The sequence below is a fragment of the Hyaena hyaena genome, unplaced genomic scaffold, assembly GCF_003009895.1.
Source record: "Hyaena hyaena isolate Hyena2069 unplaced genomic scaffold, ASM300989v1 scaffold_181, whole genome shotgun sequence".
NCBI lineage: Eukaryota > Metazoa > Chordata > Mammalia > Carnivora > Hyaenidae > Hyaena > Hyaena hyaena.
In genome coordinates this window covers 1,611,755-1,633,270 of record NW_024080813.1, presented here as the reverse complement: position 1 = coordinate 1,633,270, position 21,516 = coordinate 1,611,755, and the positions used below count along the sequence as shown (strand labels likewise).

The window sequence follows — 21,516 nt, the reverse complement described above, 5'->3', positions numbered from 1 at the left end:
CTTCCCCTTCTTATGGAAAAACGACTTCTCTCCCACAGGCGTGGTTCTTAATGTGCCTGCTAATCACAATCAGGGTCCTCTGGCCTAGGGGTTGACGCATAACCCTTACTAGACCAATCAGAGATCCCCCCTATATTTTTCAAACTGGCAGTAAAGGACAAATGGTAGAACCTCATTGACTTGATGGAGCTTGAAAGTATGAGTTAAGAACTGCCGTGAGCCCTGGTTCCAACTTTCTGGGGAAAGCCCCTTGGAAAGACTAAAACTAACTTGAAAGAGCAAGGCGAAATGGGACAGCAGTCTTTAAGCACAACCAGCTGTTGCATTCCTGTTTTTTCACGTTGTTTGATATTATGTTCCAATAAATTCATCCTTTCCTGGAGTCCAATTCAAGTGAGCTTTCTGGCTCCTCAGGGAAATCCATGTCACCACAAAATGGCAAGAATGCTGCTTCACCTGCGAGATGACTAGACCCTGGCACTCAATCTCTACCAGGCTCTTCTCCCTCCACTGTCACCCATGAGACTTACTAGGTCACCCTCCCTCCTACCTACTGCTCATCTGCATCCTCCACAGGCAGATAGCTTGGTTACTAAGAACTCCCAAGCATTACATTCAAGGCTCCCTCTCTCAGTCTTAACTTTTTTTCTTCATGAAAATTTGAAAAAATCCCAGAAGAGGATTCTGAATGTTTTGGTTTGGAGAAAGTGTCCATCCCTGGACTAATCAACTATGGCTATGATATTACACACAGACTACTGTGTACACAGACCACTGTGGGCACCACATCACTGCAAACTGACCGTTCCATTCAGAGACCTTCATAATCTGTCCCCATCCTGCCCTTTAAGCTAATCTCCCACCACACAATTACATAAACCCCACAACCCAGATACGATGAATCACTCAACATATTCAGATATATACCACATACCTTCACGGCTCCATGGTTTATTCATTTTATTCCCTCTTCCTCTACTGAACACTATCCTTGTCCTCTCAAAATTCTTGTCCTTAAAGGCCTAGCTAAAAATCCATTCCCCATTGCCCTCCTCTTCCCAAGATTAATCTCTTTATCCTCACCACTCCCATATTCTCTGTTATTTCCTAATGGATGTGTCTTATCTCTCCCACCAGATTTTAAGCTCCTCAGGGTCAGAGACTTCAATATATTAATACATCTTGCTATCTTTCGCCACCCCAGTGCAATAACTGTACTTAATCAGGACTCAATAAATATCTGGCAAATGAATGATCCTTCAGAAATGTTGACTACATATCATCAACTACTGATCACTCAATAACAATAGAACCTCCGGTGCCTGGGAGACTACTTTGCAACCTAACTCCTTAATAGTATCAATACATAAGCTTCGGAAATAGAAAGAACCTACGAAAATACAGTTACGTAGACCTTCACTCTATCTATTCCCCTATCAAGACGGCCAAAGTCAGCCTTGATAAAGGACATCTCTGCTCTTGGTGGCAACACCATAAAATATATTTAAGCAAGGTGTAAAATTTTGTGCTGAGCCAGATTTTCTTCAGTAGACTAAAATGGCTAAAGATTTCCATATACTCTCATCACTATCTTCAGGCAGGAAGAAAAAGATAGGGAATAAGCAGGTTGGTTTTCACCTTCACACAAGCCCAGTCTCAATTGTTTACCCAAATCACAATACTGCTTTAGATCGCATATATCTGTACTGCAGATTCCATGTTTACAGCATCGCAGACAAAGAAAGTAGAAGTATTCATCAATTTTACAAATCATCTGCAAACCAGTGCTCTGAGATGAACTCCATACATCCTGAGGTCTGGGGTTCCATTCCAAAATTTGAGTTGAGGACTTCTGGTCCCACTTTGAATTGCTGCCAGAATGAGCCCGAGGCTTAGGCTGCGAAAGGAATCCAGAGCCCGGTGTTGCATGTCACTTCTGGTGCTACAGGAATCTCCTCCTGGAGCTATAGACTACCAATATAGCTATAGGCTGCAAATTCATAAAGGTCACTGATGCTTCTATAGAATCTACTGAACTTGGTGCTCTGGAAGCAAAAGACACACTCAAGACATGCAAAAACCCAATATGTAGTTTTCCAAATAAAGGCACTATATTTAATTGATAATAAGCCTGAAAAAAATTCCTATGACCTGACCTTGGATAGCCCTATAATATAGCCAAATGAGTTTTCATTAGATATATAAAACTGAAAAGTTTCCTACTTTGCACTATCAGGAAGAAGATAACAAACATTTAGTAAAGATTAATTACATGCCAGGTGCTTTTCAGCACACCTTATCTCATTTAATCCTCACAACAATCCTGGCCACTTTTTATAGTCAAGTAGCTAATAAATGGCAGAGCTAGGATTAAACCTATGTCTAGCTAGCTGATCCCCAAATCCTCATTTCTTCCACTAAACCATACTACCTCCTGTCTACTTTTCTCTGACAAATATGCTTTAACAATTCAAGAAGCAAAATGCCATGTGGTATTCTGGATTGGATTATGAAATAGAAGACAGACATCAGTGGGAAAATCTGCTGAATCCAAAGAAAGTCTATAGTTTAGTTAATAATATTGCACCAATGTTAATTTGTTTGGAGAAATGTATCATTGTAATGTCAAATGTTAATATTAGGGAAAACCAGGTAAAGAGTAGGTGGGAACTCTAGTATGAGTTTTCTGTAAGTCAAAATTATTCTAAAACAAAAAGCATATTTTTTAAAATTCAAGGAAGTTATGTATCTCAGATATTGCCTAAAACTGGATATCTAACTGGATATTTCCAATGGGGTGTAAAAATGTGGTCTTTTCTATGACTATGAATTTCAAATCAACCAGAGATCTCAATGCTGGCTTCATCAGGGTAGTACAGAAGCAAGTCAAATCCAAAATCAAATGACATCTTGGTTGACCAGCAATAAAATGCAGCCTGTCCACGGAAAAGAAAACTTCACCGAGTTGATCATGACAGCAGGTAAGCTAAACAGCTGCTCTATACTATGCTGAAATAGGCAGTTTTGGGTAATTGGGAAGCAGAAACACCACAAGGCCACCGTGAAGGAAGATGTTAGGATGATGTCATTCAAGTGTTGGATTTTGAGTAAGAGCACCAGCAGGTGGACCTAACTGACCCACAGAAATCAGACAAGCAGAGGTGGGTTCATCCTTTTTTGAGTTAAGACTTCATGCAAACCATGAAAGAGACATAACTGCAAAAGGCAGCGAACTCCACCCCCAGGCATTTCACCTCAAACCAGAGGGCAGTCTTCCATCTGTCTATGCTTATGCTGTTGAAAGGGCTGCTGATCCTGCACTGATCTCCTGGAAGACACCTGCACTTAGAAATGGAGGAATATCACCTTCAGAGGACTATTTGTACACTTACATAAAAAATGCTCATACAGAATACTTAAATGTTCATGCTTTAGAATAATCTAAAGCTCAGGTCTCTTCTCTACTCACTGAGCTAAGCACACTGATTAAAAATACTCTATATGCTTAGTCGCACCGTGTTCAACTCAGTTGTGCTGCCAGCTCTCCAGGTGAGTCAAGGTTAAATGCTTTTTGAAGTCTTCTTGTTTTTGTCTCCTCCGTGGGCTATTTATACGACTTATTTTAAGATTTTCAAGCACTTTCCCCTTTTTAATTTACCATAAATGTTTCCCCCTGGGAACATTCTCTAGTGACATTCTCTTCTGGACCCTTTTAAACATAAAATCCTTGATAAAGACATCTTGCAAAGGGAGGGAAAGGGAACTCAGCACATAGAGAAGCTTCTGAGCAGTCTTCTTTGAAATTTTGTCATCTGGATGCTTGACGGTGGTCTCTTTGTTAAGAGTTTAGCATCCGGAACTTAAGGCCACACAATTAATCCTCCCGCTGGAATCCTAGGGACTGTCTTTGAAAGAGTCTCCTGTCCAGTTTTCAGGCCACATTAGGTAATTTCCCGCCCAGGAGCACGGTCTAAAAAGAATGTCGGTGTTTCCCTTCAGGTATAGGTGCCTGGGGGTCAGAGGAGAGGGAAAGGCGAGGGGTGGAGTGCGAGGCGGGTGATCGACAGGGATAGAAACGGTGTCTCCTCCTCCCTCTGAATGTGAAATAGCCAATGAGGTGGCGCGGCCGGGCCGGCCGGGCCCCAGTGCCATATAGTATGCAGCAACCCGAGGAGTCACGTTGGGGGAACGGCAGCAAGCAGCTATCCTTTTACACTACTTTGCTCTAGCAGCTATCTTAATGGTGACTGCGTGGCCGGGGGGAAACCTGATCGGCCAGATCCAGCCGAAACCGGGAGGGAGGGAGTGGGCTTTCCGGAGGGGGGAGGAGGGAGGGAGACGAAGAAGGAGGAGTAAGAGAGGGGGAAAGAAAGAGGAAAAGAGTGCGAGGGAGTGAGGGAGGGAGGAAAATAAACAACAAAAAATGTCCTCTTCCTCCCCCACCGGGCAGATCGCAAGTGCGGCGGACATCAAGCAGGAGAATGGGATGGAAAGCGCCTCAGAAGGGCAGGAGGCGCCCCGAGAAGTGGCGGGGGGCGCGGCGGCGGGGCTGAGCCCCCCGGCTCCAGCCCCTTTCCCTCTGGAGCCGGGGGACGCCGCGGCGGCCGCCGCCAGGCTGAGCGGAGAGGAAGGGGCAGCGGCGGCGGCGGATCAGGTACAACTCCACTCGGAACTTCTGGGCAGGCACCACCACGCCGCGGCCGCCGTCGCCGCCGCGCAGACCCCCCTGGCCTTCTCGCCCGACCATGTCGCCTGCGTGTGCGAGGCGCTGCAGCAGGGGGGGAACCTGGACCGCCTGGCCCGGTTCCTGTGGTCCCTGCCCCAGAGCGACCTGCTACGTGGCAATGAGAGCCTGCTGAAGGCGCGGGCGCTGGTGGCCTTCCACCAGGGCATCTACCCCGAGCTCTACAGCATCCTCGAGAGCCACAGCTTCGAGTCGGCCAACCACCCGCTGCTGCAGCAGCTCTGGTACAAGGCGCGCTACACCGAGGCCGAGAGAGCCCGCGGGCGGCCCCTGGGCGCCGTGGACAAGTACCGGCTGCGCAGGAAATTCCCCCTGCCCCGCACCATCTGGGACGGCGAGGAGACGGTGTATTGTTTCAAGGAGAAGTCGCGCAACGCGCTCAAGGAGCTCTACAAGCAGAATCGCTACCCTTCGCCCGCCGAGAAGCGGCACCTGGCCAAGATCACCGGCCTCTCCCTCACCCAGGTCAGCAACTGGTTCAAGAACCGCCGGCAGCGCGATCGGAACCCCTCGGAGACCCAGTCCAAAAGGTGAGCGCCAACTTTCCTCCTCCTCCCCCTTCTTCTCCCCCACCCCCTTCCCAGCTTTCTTTTCCTCCAAGTGCTCGCAAACATGGCGCTTACCTTCCCCACCAGCCTGGTCCGGCTGCCCACCTCTCCCCGCCCCCCACCTCTCCCCGAGCGGGAGAAGGGGGGCGGCGGCGGTGGTGAGAGGCGGGGGAGCCTCCCTCCTCACCCTCCCCTCCCCCTCCTCCCCCCAGAAGTTTCTCGTCGCCCGCCTGGGTCTCAGTCCCCGCCCCCACCTCGGCTGGTCACTGCCGCGCAGTTTCCCACCCCCATCCCGCCGGCTTTGAAGTTGCCACTCTCTCCCGGGTTCTAGAGGGGCGCGGGAGCGTGTGTCGGCGCCGGAAAGGCAGCTCTCGTTGCCGCCCGAGGCCCTCGGAGGCTCCCGGGGCGGGCCGGGGTCTGCACCTCCACCGGGTCTCACCGGCCCGGCGCGTGCACGCGCTCCTTGACCGCCCCTTCCGCGGGTTCGGCCGCCGCCCCCCCCCCCCCCAAAGCCCCAGGCCTGCGCTGGAGGTCGCTCTGGACGCATGAGAGTGTGGGTGGGGGCTGGCGTTGGAGAAGGGGGCCTGGGGACGTCGAGGTTTTCTGTGACAGAGTTAATCATTCACCCTGCCCGCTGTGGTTCCCTTCGTGGCCGCGGCAACGTGGGGTGTTGGTGCGGCCGGGCTCTGCCGTGTTTTGAAACCTGATTCTGAACTCCTTCGGATCGGATTTCAGCGCCGCCGGGGCAGTGGGGCTGGAGGGCTTGCGTCCTTGGCCCCCGAACCCTGCACGGCTCCTCCTGGGACGGCGGTGAGGGGTGGGGACGCTATCCGTCCACACCTCCTCGAGCGCCCACCCTGGCAGGTTTGAACTTTCTGACTGGCAGGGTTTTTGACCCCAAGTGGTAGGAAAGATCGGGTCTTCCACCCCTATTGTGCGTCCTTTCGAGTCAGACACCTGGAGTGTGTTTCTGTGTGTTGTTGAGCGAACTAAGGAGAAGGTCGCCGAGAGAGATGGTGTCTCCAGCCGTGCGGGCATAAGACAGAACCCAAAAGCAGCTGGAAGGTTCTGCCCAGGGAAGGAATTTGGGAGCCGGGGAGCCCGCCCTGGCTGACCGAAGGTGATCACCCGGCGCGTTCCAGAGCCCGCCGCGGCCCGCCCTTGCCGCCCCTGCCCCTGCACCCTCGCCGGGGCCCAACGGCCCCGGAGCTCCTCGCCCAAGGCAGAGAGGGAGGCGCCGCGCCCGAGCCGGGCCTCCCGGTAACCAAAACAAAACGCGCACTGCGACCTGCGTGCATCCTTCCTCAGACTTGCGGGGACACCCAGAGGAGGCACGTTGGTAACCTCGCGTCTGCTTGGGGCCGCGGATCCCGTCGCTCGGAGCCCCGTCGGAATCCTCGGGGCCAGAGGCAGGGGGTGGGGGAGCGGGCGTGGCGCTCAGTCCAGCTGCCCTGCAGCCTCCGCTCCCCGGCTGGGCGCGTTCCTTGACTGCCCAGCCGCACTCTGCCGGCTGCGCACCCCCCCCTCAACTCCACACCCCCGCCCCCAGCCCAGTTGCCTGGTTTAGGCCCCTCTCCGGATCTACCTCCCACCCGCACCCCTGGTGAGTCACCCTCGCAGACGGCGACGGCGGCTCAGCCTCAGCTCGTAAATCAAAGCGCTTTCTGCGCTCCTGGCCCCGCAGCCCAAAGCCCGCGTAATCCCCTCCCCTCCGCATGAAAGCGAACCGACCGCGGGGCACTGCAGGGATGTGGATCCTCTCCTGGGTCAAGTCGCACCAAGCTTCCAAACTGCAGCTAACTGCCCCTTTCTCCTCCGCCCGGCCTCAGACCAAATGGGAAACCCCATCACTACCCCTCACCCGGGTTTGGCATTTCCTCCCGAGTCGGGGAGCTGTGGAGCCAACCCAGTCCCGTCTGGAGCAGAAGGACTGAGGGTGCTGGGGAAGGGGTCTGATGGTTACAAGGCTGCTGAGTGACCCACACCCTTTCCCTCCCACCTCACCAGGGCACCGGATGGTGTATATTAAATAGGCCCCTATGGCTTCTTTTGGATTCAAAGGCGACTGCACATAACAGTTCTTGGGTTGAAAGTGCCTTTCCTACATCAAGGACAGCCACTTTGTTGAATGAGAGAGTTGTCAGTCTGGTGGAGTAGAAGTTTGGGAGCAGGTGAGAAAATGATCTCTTGTTAACTAACTGGCAAACAAAACTGAACACTTCCCACCTCCTGCTCCTTCCACAGTTGCGTTTACTTCCAAAATCACACTAATCAGAATTGGTTTTAGGGAAGGGGAAGGCGTTCCTAAACAGGAAAGACTGATGCCTCCTCTAGTGAGTTTTTTCCCTGTGGTATAGGTGGCACAATTTAACAGGAAGGAATAAAGTGCTATAAAAATGTATACACAATTCTAATGGAAATCCTATTAGCTGAATTTACATCTTCCAGATCTCTGGAATTTATTATTGGGAAAATGATTGGGATAGGAGAGTTTATCGTCCCACATTCTCTATCTTTATGGTTAGAATGTCCTGACAGGCCTTACAGCTTAAATGAGACTAAAGACTTCCTGCTCTGCTTTCCTAAAATACTGCCTTTTAATGGCATTAGAGGCAGGTTTTCTAAACAAATGGCACTAGGTAGAATGTCATCCCTCTGACCTTCTGAATGTCTTTATTTCCCCTTGTCTGCAGTGAGTCAGATGGCAATCCCAGCACTGAAGATGAATCCAGCAAGGGCCATGAGGACTTGTCTCCTCATCCACTCTCCAGCTCATCGGACAGTGTCACCAACCTCAGCCTTTCCAGTCACATGGAGCCAGTTTATATGCAACAAATTGGAAATGCTAAGATATCATTAAGCTCTTCCGGAGTTTTGTTGAATGGAAGCTTGGTACCTGCAAGTACTTCACCTGTCTTTCTTAATGGTAATTCTTTCATTCAGGGACCCAATGGAGTTATCCTTAATGGATTAAATGTGGGAAATACACAGACCGTGTCACTGAACCCACCAAAAATTGCATCAAACATTGTGAGCAATGGTATATCCATGAGTGACATACTGGGGTCTTCCACCCAGGATGTGAAGGAATTCAAAGTCCTCCAGAGTTCTTCAGCTAACTCCGCAGCCACCACTTCCTACAGCCCCAGTGCCCCTGTGTCGTTCCCAGGGCTGATACCCAGCACTGAGGTAAAAAGAGAAGGCGTTCAAACAGTGGCTTCCCAGGATGGAGGCTCTGTAGTGACTTTTACTACACCAGTGCAAATTAACCAGTATGGCATTGTCCAGATCCCCAATTCCGGAGCAAACAGCCAGTTCCTTAATGGGAGCATTGGATTCTCTCCACTGCAGCTGCCTTCTGTTTCAGTAGCAGCTTCACAAGGTAAAAGTCTCATTCAGGACCATAATGCACTAGTGAATGTTTTAGCCAGCTGCTGCAAATGACGCATTTTGTGAGCGCTATAGATTGATGTTACTGTTCAGGTACCTTATTGGCTGCCACAGCTGCAGAAGAGCCTTGATTTGTTTCTCCTCCTTCACAACACCCATGTAATACCCAGCTTGGTTGGTTCCCTGGCATCATGGAGATGGGCTTTTATTTTCCTAACATCTGAATGGAAAAATACAGTTCATAGCAAATCTTGCCAGTTCTACAATTATAGAAATATGATAAGACAGTTGGTGCTTACAAAATAACCCATTGTTTGACATTTTAAGATTAAAAATTAATAATATTGCTAAGAACACAAAATTAGTCAAGCAATTGGTACAAATGGGTACACTTTACCTAAGCATTTTCTATCTGACCAAGAAGTGTTTTAGAAAAGCAAGCTAAAAAGACTGGATCAATTGTGTTTGATTCATGTTCCCCCTATAATTACAACTATCAGACCTAAAGGAAAACCAGATGAATATATGCTAGGGTGTCTGTTGCTCTGCACATATACTCCCCCCGCCTCCAAATGTGTAGGTTAGCCTTATTTTATATGTTTGTGACTTTACTGAAGGCAGCCTGCTGAAGAAAACACTGATCTGGAATTCGGGAAGCCTGAGGCTGACATGCTACTTTTTCACTGACTTGAAGCAAGTCTGGGTGGCTCTGTGTCATATTTTGTACATAGAAACAGGAATGGTTAGAATGGCCGTGGAGGTTGCATAGCACCTTAAACTTAGGAATGGGAGGCATTAATGCAGGTTTGCCTTCCTGTAAGCAAATCTGAATGTCCAGATTCCTGGAAAGCAAAATTAGGCATTGTTTTCCTTTAAAGATTAGCTTCCTTTAAAATGGCTTTATCAAAAAAAATCTCAATTTATGCACAGCTATAACCCACTTCAGCTTTTTGAGGCATTCATGGAAAAAGTGTTGAGTAAATTTCATTCTGTAAAATAAATTCTCAAGTAAAATGGTAAGAAAACATAAAACTCCTGCAGAATACCATGTACCTCTTCATTGTTCTAAGTTATGGAAAGGATGAAAATCACTTTCCAACAAAAATATAAGAAACCACAGGCAGGGAAAGTTAAAGTGCCTCATTTTACAATAATCTAATGTGAATCTAACCCCTCTTCTCTCTCTCTAGGACATTTCCAAACAGTAGATAACATTTTAAAGACAAAAAATTTTAGCAAAAAGTATGGTATGTACATTGGGGGAGAAGAAAAGCAGAAATACTTTTCACACATAATCTAGAAACATGCTATCATAGAAAATTATTACAAACCAATAGCTAATTTTTAAAATGGGACATTTCATATGAATAAGAATAAGCATTTTCAATTAAAATAGCTAAGGTCAAATGACTTAGCTGTCAATCCTTAGACGGTCTGGGTGAGTTGAAGGCATAAGTTTAACCAGATGGGTCCAGGAAGCCACTTTCCTTTATAGAAATGATGGACTGAAGTTCTCTGTAAAGCATTTGAGGATTCAGCCTTTCTCAAAAACAGATACTGAGCCTTGCTTTAAAATGTGTAGACAAGGAAGATTATCTTTCAGTAGTTAGGATTTATATGGAAAAGCAGAATATCTACATCTTTTACTCACCTCATAATCTGAGAAAACAAGGGTGTTTTTTTTTTCCTTACCATCATTACAAAGTAATACTTTGCACTTATGTCCTGTTTCATTTGGATTTTTAAACTGATTTTGAAATTAATTCAATTTATCATAATTCAAGTGCAGTTATACTTATGTATCAAGTTTTAGATCACATCTGCTTTTCCTCCTTCATTTGTGTGTTGTAATTTCTACACATTCAAAAATATTGTTTTATTTACATTTAATAGCTGTTGGGGAAAATGTCCTGTCCTATCATTTATGGTTCTCTCAAAAATAACTGTCATTTTGTTCACCTATTCACAGACAGAGAATTTCACAAATACATATACGTAACAAAATAAACCTCTATTTCAGATGGTTTATTTGTTACAGTTTAGCAGCCAACAAGAATTTTAAAGCACACTTAAGTCAAAGTCAGATTCATTTCATTTGTTTGGCCTGGAACAAACACTCATGTTAGGGAAGAACCCAAATATACATAGAAATGTTTTTCTTAACACCAGTATTTCCATGATGAACACTTTCTAGTGGTTACTAGAAAGTTTAAATACAGTGGTTTTTTGTTTGTTTGTTTGAAGACATTCCTTTGCATTTAAGGTGCTTAAAAAGTGTTTGGAAGACATAAAAACCAACTCAGTGACATTTATTTACCAATGCAAGTGGTACTGTAATCACAATTACTCTAATTCAAGAAGAAAAATGTTTTGGGAGAATTATTTTAAACATTGGGCTATCTTCTCAAAGTAATAGTTTACTGAACATCTAATTCAAGTCAGGGTAAACAACCCATCTGAATACCTCTGTCACAAAATTCCCTCAAGTCCACCTTTCTTTTCAGTGGCAAGAAAATTGCCATCATTCCACTAGGCCTATGTAAAGACTCGAAAAAAAAAGGGGGGGGGTTATTTGGTAATAGGAGTGAGGGGAAGGCTTTAATTCAAATGTATTGTCTGAGTTACCAGATTTTGAACTCCTCAGCTTTCTACTTATGTTTTTGGGGTTTGTTTTGTTTTGTTTTGTTTCCTGTTTCTAGTCTATGTAGACCATTCTAGTGAGAGCCTTAAGATAAAAACCTTTCAGAGAAGCATTGGCTGTAGTTATTCATGTTAATCTGTGTTCTTAAAAATACATTTAATTATTATCATTAATTCTTCCTATCACTTGCAACACTGAAAATTCAGAACTGGCACAGCAAAAGTAAAAAGAACTCTTGAGTGTTCTATTGACTTGATATTACTTTATGGTTAGTTTGGTGAAAGTTTGCAACATGCCTGTACAGGTTTATATGGTTAACTTCAAGCCCCGGGCAACTTGTTTTATGGGTATTTTCTACATTTCCATTTATGTCAGCCACTGAACTTGTTCCAAACAAAGGCATTTTATTTTGCATTTGTGTTTTCTAGTTGTAACTGGCAGAACTGGCTACCACTATCAACTGATAGAAATCAAGTTGGTAATAGTCAACCAGAAACTTGACTGAAATTAGAACTTGGAAAAACCTTTGGTTTTTCATACTTTGTTTCTAAACCAGCACTTCTCACTCCCACTCTGTCATCGGCATTATTTGGGAATTTGAAATACACCTGTTCTAGGACTTGCTGAGTCAGATTCTCGGGAGTAGAGCCTGGGAATCTGTAGTTTTGAGTGCTCAAGTTGATTATGCTGGACCTGAGGGGAAAAAAAATCACGTGTGTCAAAAAAGTGATCTTTTTTTCTTTCCCTATCAGTTCTGTAAATGATAATCTGTACTTTTTTTTTTTAGGTAATATTTCAGTAAATTCAAGCACTTCAGATGGGAGCACATTTACAAGTGAGTCCACCACAGTCCAGCAAGGAAAGGTTTTCTTGAGCTCTCTGGCTCCCAGTGCAGTGGTATACACTGTTCCTAATTCAGGCCAGACTATAGGATCTGTTAAACAGGAGGGCTTGGAGAGGAGCCTCGTATTTTCTCAGTTGATGCCTGTCAATCAGAATGCACAAATAAATGCAAACCTGTCTTCTGAAAATATCTCGGGGAGTAGCCTCCATCCCCTGGCCTCCTCATTAGTTAATGTATCCCCAACTCACAATTTTTCCCTGACTCCCCCTACCTTGCTAAATCCCACTGAGCTAAACCCTGACATTGCTGATAGCCAGCCAATGTCTGCACCTGTGGCAAGCAAATCTACTGTGACATCTGTCAGCAACACTAACTATGCAACTCTTCAGAACTGTTCCCTTATTACTGGTCAAGATCTATTGTCAGTCCCCATGACCCAGGCTGCCCTTGGGGAAATTGTTCCTACAGCTGAAGACCAGGTGGGTCACCCCTCCCCAGCAGTACACCAGGATTTCGTCAGAGAACATCGTTTGGTTCTGCAATCAGTAGCTAATATAAAAGAGAATTTCTTAAATTCTGAGGGCAAAGCCACAAGCAACTTGATGATGCTGGACTCAAAATCCAAGTATGTCCTAGAGGGCATGGTTGAGACTGCCTGTGAAGACCTGGAAACAGACAAAAAAGAGCTCGCCAAGCTCCAAACTGTCCAATTGGATGAAGATATGCAAGACTTATAAACTTGATTTCTCTCTCTCTCTGTCTCTTCTTTTTTCTGGCATCAGCAGGCAGATCTTTTCACAAAGCCCTGAGGACATAAGGAATTTTCCCATTTATAGGGAAAACACTAGTTTTGTGAGTAAATGATTTCATGAGACTGGATTGATCTGCATGAAGATCACAGTTAAATATACAGGAGTAGAACTGCATTGCTGCAGCCTTTTTGTTCACATATGTTGTCTTTTAAATAGAGGGAGACAAAGGAACAAGATGAAATATATCAACTCAAAGTGTATCATTTGGCTGACTTAATATAACTCTAAGGTCAAATGGAACTTGATAGTTATTTAAAAGTGTATCCACCTGACATTGGCATTAGAAACAATACGGTTGTTTTTGTTTACCTTCACTCCACGGGCATTGATGAGGTTGAGAAGCATACAAGGTACTCCACACATATTCTAAGGGTTTGTTTTTGAATATAAGCATTTCTGTTTTTCAGCATTTTTGTGACAGTCTTGGTTTGTCTCTACACATTTCCAAATGTGCTTGCTAATAGTCCAGTGGGGCTGAGGTTTGCAACTCCACTAAAAACTCTGAAACAAACTTCAGTATGAGTGTAAATATATTAGTCCTGTAAGCAAGGATTTGAGGAATTACAGTGAATTTTATTTATGCTGTATATGTTTCTCTTATACTTCAGACACTATGAACTGAAAAGAAAAAAAAATGTTTTCTTACTGTTTAATTTATTTTTATTGTTTGAACAGGAAGTGAACATAGTTATTTCCAACAAAGTTTTACTTTTTGTAGGATTTTAAAAGTAATGATTTTTATCAGGAGTCTATTATGGTCAATATTAATAACACTGAAACAGGCAGTCTGACTCCCAATATTGGAATTTTGGTACTTTTTTTCATATCCTTGTTCTTTATTTAGCAACTCTCTGATTCATTTAAATATTTTTTCTATAGAATTCTATGTGCCTTTTTACCTTGTGGCCTTTTTATTATTCTTACCAAGGTACAGAAGTGTCAACAGAAGCACTGATGGCTCTTCCTATCTAACAGGGTTATTTTCACCACAAAATTGCTTTAAATCTGAAGAACTTAGGTTTCACTTGTGTGATTATGTATGTTTATGACATAAACTGATGAATGACTAATTATTGTTGATGCTCTTCATTACAATGAAAATACCAATCATAGATTACCATGTAAAATGAATCCTATAGGCTACAAAAAACCATTTTAAACTAAAGAAAGACTATGTAAGTTCTCTTGAGCAAAAGTCTGTCCTGATGAAACTTAGTTCTAAGTGTTTTGAATCAGTTGTTACATTATGACATACAGCTGTTATTTGCACTATATTATGGTGTCTTGTTTGGCAGTCAATCTTTTGGGGTTTCTTTAGGAAGCTTGCTTGATAATGTGAGCTCTGGTTATAGATTTTATCAGGACTGAACACAAAGTGGAATAATGCAAATACATTTATGTAGTGAGTAAAGTCTCTGGTGTGTGCAAAGCAAGTAATGTGAGAAAATGATCTCTTCAGAGATGACTTAAAGTTGTTGAACATAAAAGATATTACCAATCTTGCCATCTTCAAGGTCAGAACGAAGAGTGTACTTTTGATCTCTGCATGCCCGTCTGCTGAAAATGTTGCGTAAGGGCCATAGAGGACTTACCCTTTGTTGTTATTGCAAATGGAACTTGCAGGCGTAGATGAAGAGCCCTCTCAAGACTTCCTCCTATCATTTGGTTAAAGAACCCAGATCCCACCTTTATGGAAGTAGTGAATGTTCTTAAACTGCTGAAACTACAGTTACTTGCCTTTTTTTTTCAAAGTCAGGTGTTTTCAACTTCTCTTCCACTCCATCACTACTTATACAGCTTGTTTTTTTCTTTAGGTGTGTGCTGATCATGTTACTGAGATTAAATGGTTCTGTAGTGTAGTTTACATGAAACATGATGTTTTTCACTTGATGGCTACAGATAGTAAGAGTTTTTGTTCATTATTTTAAAATACCCATCGAATCAGGGAGATGGGAAGGTTTAAAAGTTATATATATTCTATATATAACTGGAAAAGTTTCATATGTTTTCCAAAAATATAATAAGTCTCTCTTTTATTCACAGTTCTTCCTCTTTTTTCCCTTAAGAAAAAGGAAAGATAGCACAAAACTTAAGACTTACCTAGGAAACTCATTCATACTCCCAACTTGATGTAATTATATGCCCGCAATTACTCCAGGTAGCTATACAATATACCAGGTAAGAATAAATGCACATTATAAAGAACTTATTGTTCTTTTCTATTCTTTCAGTAAAATAAGGGCCAGTTGGTGTATAGGCCATACATATGTGAATGAAATAAGATATAAACCCCATGATCTCCTTGCACAGAATTGCAAATGTTTTTTTTGCAATACCAAGGGCCAGTCTCAGAACCCTTGGAGTTCATGTGGCAGAATTTCTCTTACATAAACCAATGCTTGAAGATGCTGCAAGTGACCCTCAAATGATCCCCAAAGAGGAGTCAGAATAGGGGTAAAAACTCTCCCTGCAAACCCCAAACCCTGCTGCTGGCTGTGGGATTTTTGGTGTGAGGCTATCTATGCACTCTGTCTGCCAGAATTTGGCATTTAGCTCTTAGTTACATCTAGTAAACACCAGTTTTATCAATTAAAGAGAAGGTGCATTTGTTCCTCAATCAAGCAAGAACACCTGTGTTGTAGTGTTTTATAGTTCATGTATATTTATAGTGATGAAAAGACTGAATTGTACACATGTTTCAGTGCCTTTCTTGCGTTATGAAAGGCAAGTAGACGTTATAGCCATAGATAAAAACTCGTAGTTAAATTGCACACTGACCTTAAGCCTCCCTGTATATGCCCTTGCATTTTGCATGTCAAAAGTTGGATTATTGGGCACGTGTTGAAGCCTGCCCTGCTACGTTAGGCAAGTGTGCATTAGTACATAGACAGAAGTTCTTCATTCTTTCACAATGTTTTTGACAGATCATCTCATCATAAAAATATAAGTAATTCAGGAAATTTGTGGGGAAAAGAATTACGTTTTACAAAAGATGTTTCAAAGTCTTCCTAGAACTTAGATGATAGAGCCTAACAGTTATTTTGTATCTAGTTGATACATTTCATGTTAATTTAATATCACAGTACATTTTATTAATCAAAATTATGTAGCATGTGACTCTCTTGGCTTTCAGGGTTCTCAATTTTTGTTCTTTTGTTGCATGTACTGTATGTTTAGAGGAGACCAGTTATATACTCAATATGGTTTTACTGTGCCTTACACAAAGAGAAAATCTATACAGAATGTATATCGTGGGGTGGGGTAACAGAGTCTCTACTGCACTGTTAGGTGATGGCACACAGAGCATGTCCCAGAACATTTCTGTGCTTAATTACCCAACCAAAGAGATCTAAAGTATGTATGTTGTACTGTAATAGGGGTTTATGCCTGGACAATTAAGTGTTTTATTTGTTTTCTGAAATGATGTGAACTTATTTTTCTAAACAGTATGCTAAATAAACTTTATATTTATACATACCTTGTGTTTAAAAGGTTATTTATCGGGGTGCCTGGGTGGCTCGGTCGGTTAAACGTCCAACTTCGGCTCAGGTCATGATCTCACAGTTTGTGGATTCGAGCCCCGCGTCAGGCTCTGTGCTGACAGCCAGCTCGGAGCCTGGAGCCTGTTTCAGATTCCGTATCTCCCTCTCTCTCTGACCCTCCTCTGCTCGCTCTGCCTCTCAGATTAAAAAAAATAAAAAGTTATTTATCCCTGGAAAAACAGAACAGTAAGGAAAAAGAAAAACCCACACAAACATTTCAGAGCCTGGCAGACACAAGGGCAATAGGAGTCCCTTTAGAACAGTCTCTGTTAGTCTTCGTATAAAATTATGCAATTCACTTAATTGTATTGCATAGTCAGAGCTGAATGATAAGATTTTATCTTCTTTAAAGGAAAGGAATATGTCTTATTCATTTAGGTGTTCCAAAATCTGACCCTCATACTCTAGAAGGTATAGTGGAATTAAATTCAGTGATCCAAGGTCCTTTCCATGCCCAGCCTTACTGGAAGAGCTTTATATAATCCATCTTTAAAGCATTCCCATTAGCCAAAGTCTGATTACACTGCAGTGGGGTCCACCAGTGGTTTGGCATAAAGTTACAGACACAACTGCACCACACAGTGTGTAGATCACTCGGCCCTGCTACAGTTTGATCCTACCTTTAAAAGTACATGACCTCTGATTTCATATGCCTCCCACACGGAAATGAAGAGGAGCCTAGATAAAGGAGATTGGGACTAACTGTACAATTGTATTACAAAACTAGTTCAAGCCATCAGATTAGTTTCAGATATGTCTAGACTTTTTTACAGTCTTTTCAGCCACTTCATTTGTTTAGTAATTTTCTATGTAGTTAAACGAGTGAGTTATAGTGAACAGTGTCTCACTGAGCATAGGATCAGAGTATGGTGGAGTAATTACATTTTATAACACCTTAACTAAACAAATATTTTAAAACATTTGACAGGTCACTGACCTACTTCAAACATTTATGGCTCTGCAGAATCTAGCAAACTAAATAAAACCGCTCAAGGGGAATTCAAGACTTTCAGTATATGATTCCGTCCCACTTTTCCTGTTTCCCTTAGGAAATAGTAAGTGTGAGGTACGTGGGTGGCTCAGTCAGTTGAGCATCTGGCTTCCGCTCAGGTCATGATCTCATGGCTCACGGGTTCAAGCCCCACATCGGGCTCTGTGCTGACAGCTCGGAGCCTGGAGCCTGCTTCAGATTCTGTGTCTCCCCCTCTCTCTGCCCCTCCCCCACTTGTGCTCTGTCTCTCTCTCTCAAAAATAAACTTTTTTTTTTTTTTAATTTAAGAAATAGTGTGGAGTTGCTGGCTGGCTCAGTTGGTGGAGTATGTGACTCTTGATCTCAGGTTTGTGAGTTCAAACCCCATGTTGTGTATAGAGCTTACTTAGTAAAAGAGAATAAATGTGGAAATCTACCTTCGTACGTCCCGACTTTTGATAAAAATAGATAGTAAATAAAGAAAGATACATTCAAATAATGATCAGTACTATAAAATCAATATACAGGGTAATGAAAGTGAGCATGGAGAATGGTAGAGGTGGGGACATGGGTTAGATTGGTCAAGGAAAGTCTCAAGGAAGTAAACTGCCAACAGGCTTGAATGAAGAGAGAGAACCAGCCCACAAGACCTAGAAAAATAGCATTCCAGACCTAGGGGACAGCAGATACCAAGGCCCTGAGGGAGAAGCAGAGTGTGGGGATCGCAGTGTTGATCCCAGGAGACATTTAGTAGGCCATCTAGACAGAGAGATAGGCAGGTACCAGGTCACAGGTAGAACTTAATTGGTCTGTGCTAAATACTTTGGGTTTGAGTCAGAGAAGCAAGAATGAAATAAAATGATTTATGCTTTAAAATATCACTATGTCAATTCTTTGGAGAATGGCATTGTAGGAGGCCATTCTTGTGAGGGAAGGAATTAGGAAACTATGTCATGTTGTCCTAAGCTGTTGGACAGGAAATACTTCAGGAGCTGTTGAAGCATGTATGGCAGTTTTTCCCCCAAATGTCTCCAAAATTTTGTCCTCTACAAACCTTCTGTCTACTCTGCCTCCTGCTGTTAGTCAAAGCTGCCAGCTTCTTGCTAGGACAGTCCCAGTCTGAGCCTGTGCCCTGAACTCCAGTCTGGTACATCCAATTCCCTAAAGGATATTTTCAGAATGTCCCAGTCACCTATGACTCTATATATGAAAATTTTGAACTATTATCTTTGCCTTAAGCTTGTTTCTCTCTCTGTTCCTCATTTGTAGTAGCAGTCATTCATCCATTGGCCAAATAAAAAATCTAGGACTCACTCTGGAGTCTTCTCTCTCTTTCTTCCCACCTCCCCCACCAAATCACTACATTTCTCCATTGCTGCTTCTTTACTGTCTCTTGAATAAGTGCTGTCCCCTCCATTTCTACAGTTACTATAGTTTACGCACTTATCCTTTTTTTAAGATTTTACTTTTTTTAAGTTTATTATTTATTTTTGAAAGAGAGATGATGCGCAGGGGAAGGGGGGAAGAGAGAGGGAGAGAGAGAGAGAATCCCAAGTAGGCTCTGCACTGTCAACACAGAGCCCAATGTGGGGCTCAAACTCATAAACAGGGAGATCATGACCTGAGCTGAAACCAAGAGTTGATCACTTAACCGACCAAGCCACCCAGGTGCCCTCAAGACTTTTTAAAGCAATCTCTAGTTGAACTGACAATCCTGAGATCCAAAGATGCACGTTCTACCGACTGAGCCAGCAAGGTGTCCCAGCATTTACCATTTCTTGACTGAATTATGACAACTACCTCTTATTTGGTATCTGTGTCTGGTCCTCATTCCAAGCTACAGTACAATTATACTTCAATGCAACTTCCAGAATTCAAGACTTATTTCAGCCCTCACTTTCCAGTTTAGAACCTTTAATGGTCTCCATTGTCTATGAAGTACCATTTAAACCCCTTAACATACAAAGCCCCCAAGCCCCAGGCCCTACCTCTTTGTCTAGTTACGTCTTTAACCACAGGAAACTGTTCCCCAAAGGGACCAGGTTCTTTCTCACCTACCCAATCTCCAAGACCCACTAGAAATCACTAGTAAACTAGTACTCCAGGAAGCTCTGTCTCACCCTCATAAGCAGAACAGTGCAAGGCCCATTGCCTGACTAGGCAAGGATTTATATCTTCCTTTAGTACAGTGCCTACCACATCATTGTAATTATTTGTTTGCTTCTATGCACTTCCATCTCTATTTCTCTGGCATTTGGTATAGCAGAGCATAGTAGGCTGACTAAACAGTGGCTTTGCCATCCATTCCTTTAATCATTTTACCTGCTCCAGATTAAGAAAATTCATTGCTGGGGCACCTAGCTAGTTCAGCTAGTAGAGTATGAGACTCTTGATCTCAGGGGTGTTAGTTCAAGCCCCACACTGGCTGTAGAAATTACTTAAAAAATAATAAAACATTAAAAAAAAAAGAAATTTCATTGCTAAACTAGTTAAAGCATTATCCCTATTTAGAGTAAAAAAGTAAATTGATACATTTTAGGTTAAGGCCTGACAGTGGTTCTTTGAAACTTCTAGCATTAGTGGATGTTCTTTATGGTATTTTCCTTACTGCTCCAAGGTTTTTTCCACTTACTTCCAAATAGAAGTTGGGTTCCAGAAGACAGAGGTTGGCTAAAGTTTGACAGACAAGTGGGACATTAGCACAGAATGTAGTCACTAAGCCTTTTTAGATCAATGTTTCAAAATAGCAGTGATGTACAGAAAAGCTATTTATACTTATATATAGATACACTTTCTAAAAATATTCTCTCTGTGGATGTATTCCTATTACTTGTATTTGAACTGAGCAGATGCCTAAAGAGTCTATGAGGAATAGTAAATGGAACATAGAATTTAAGCATCAGGAAATCTAGATTCTAATTAGCTTTTAGATTTGGGGGATATCAATTGACCTCTCTGGACCCTATTTTTTTTTTCCCATTGAAATGGGTACGTTGGGTATCCTTATATTTAAGATCCATGCAGCTATAAGAAAAGAATAAGGGAGGCGCACTTGGGTGGCTCAGTCGGTTGAGCATCCAACTTCAGCTCAGGTCATGATCTCACAGTTCATGGGTTCCAGCCACGCATCGGGCTCTGTGCTGACAGCCAGCTCAGAGCCTGGAGCCTGTTTCAGATTCTGTATCTCCCTCTCTCTCTGACCCTCCCTTGCTCATACTCTCTCAGAAATAAATAAAAAACATTAAAACATTAAAAAAAAAAAAAAAAAGAACATTCCCCACCACACCCTCCCCCCACCTAGGTTAAGAAAATCAAATCAATTACAGAAGGAAAATACACTGTGGCCTGCCAAGGACTACAAATGTGAGACAAAATAATTGATACTGAGTCAACAACCTGTAACATCCTAGGATTAGTTAGAGGTGTAAAGCTAGGGGAGGCAAATCTTGTTTTGTAATCTTCCACCTTCTTCACCTGTATCTACTTTGCTCCCCACTCCTTTCCCCCTTTCTCTCAGGTATTGCCCTAACTCCCCAAGTGCCTCAAGTGATAATCCTAGTGTGAATGGTTAACAGTTTAAAATATGATAAGCACAGGGCACCTGGGTGGCTCAGTCAGTTAAACATCTGACTTTGGCTTGGGTCATGATCTCATAGTTCGTGGGTTCGAGCCCCGAGTAGGGCTCTGTGCTGACAGCCAGCTCAGAGCCTGGAGACTGTTTTGGATTCTGTATCTCCCTCTCTCTCTGACCCTCCCCTGATCACACAGTCTCTTTCTCTCCCCCTAAGAAATAAATAAAATATTTTTTAAAAATTTAAAAAAATATGATGAGCACAGTGCCCACCCCCAGGATTTTGCTTCCCCCACCCCTCCACTCCCCAGGAATTTGCATTTTAAGGAAGGCTTTTAAAGACACAAAAGAACCAAGCTGTGATCATGAATGATAAAGTCCAGACTAATAACACTGAGCAAGGTGTTCCCTTTTTTTTTTAAGAGCAGCAGACACGTGTGTGTGTGTGTGTGTG

The 21,516-nt window shown here is 43.3% G+C and overlaps 1 protein-coding gene across 2 annotated transcripts; it reads left to right on the top strand.

Annotated features, from left to right (window-relative positions):
- The first annotated feature begins 4,198 nt into the window (after nucleotides 1–4,198).
- Nucleotides 4,199–14,357, top strand: SIX4 (SIX homeobox 4). 2 transcript variants are annotated; one of them, XM_039240759.1, is made up of 4 exons: nucleotides 4,199–4,243; nucleotides 4,451–5,274; nucleotides 7,986–8,674; nucleotides 12,111–14,357. In XM_039240759.1, the coding sequence occupies exons 1-4, from the start codon at nucleotides 4,241–4,243 to the stop codon at nucleotides 12,902–12,904; spliced, it is 2,310 nt and encodes a 769-aa protein (XP_039096690.1). In that variant the 5' UTR covers nucleotides 4,199–4,240; the 3' UTR covers nucleotides 12,905–14,357. The 2 variants fall into 2 exon arrangements, with proteins under 2 accessions (XP_039096690.1, XP_039096689.1); XM_039240758.1 differs by lacking the exon at nucleotides 4,199–4,243 and having other exon boundaries at nucleotides 4,424–5,274.
- Nucleotides 14,358–21,516: the final 7,159 nt, after the last annotated feature.

Coding starts and splice junctions, on each gene's coding strand:
- SIX4 (XM_039240758.1), top strand. CDS start 4,424: ATGTCCTCTTCCTCCCCCACCGGGCAGATCGCAAGTGCGGCGGACATC. Junction 5,275..7,985: donor TCGGAGACCCAGTCCAAAAG/GTGAGCGCCAAC, acceptor CCTTGTCTGCAG/TGAGTCAGATGGCAATCCCA. Junction 8,675..12,110: donor TTCAGTAGCAGCTTCACAAG/GTAAAAGTCTCA, acceptor TTTTTTTTTTAG/GTAATATTTCAGTAAATTCA.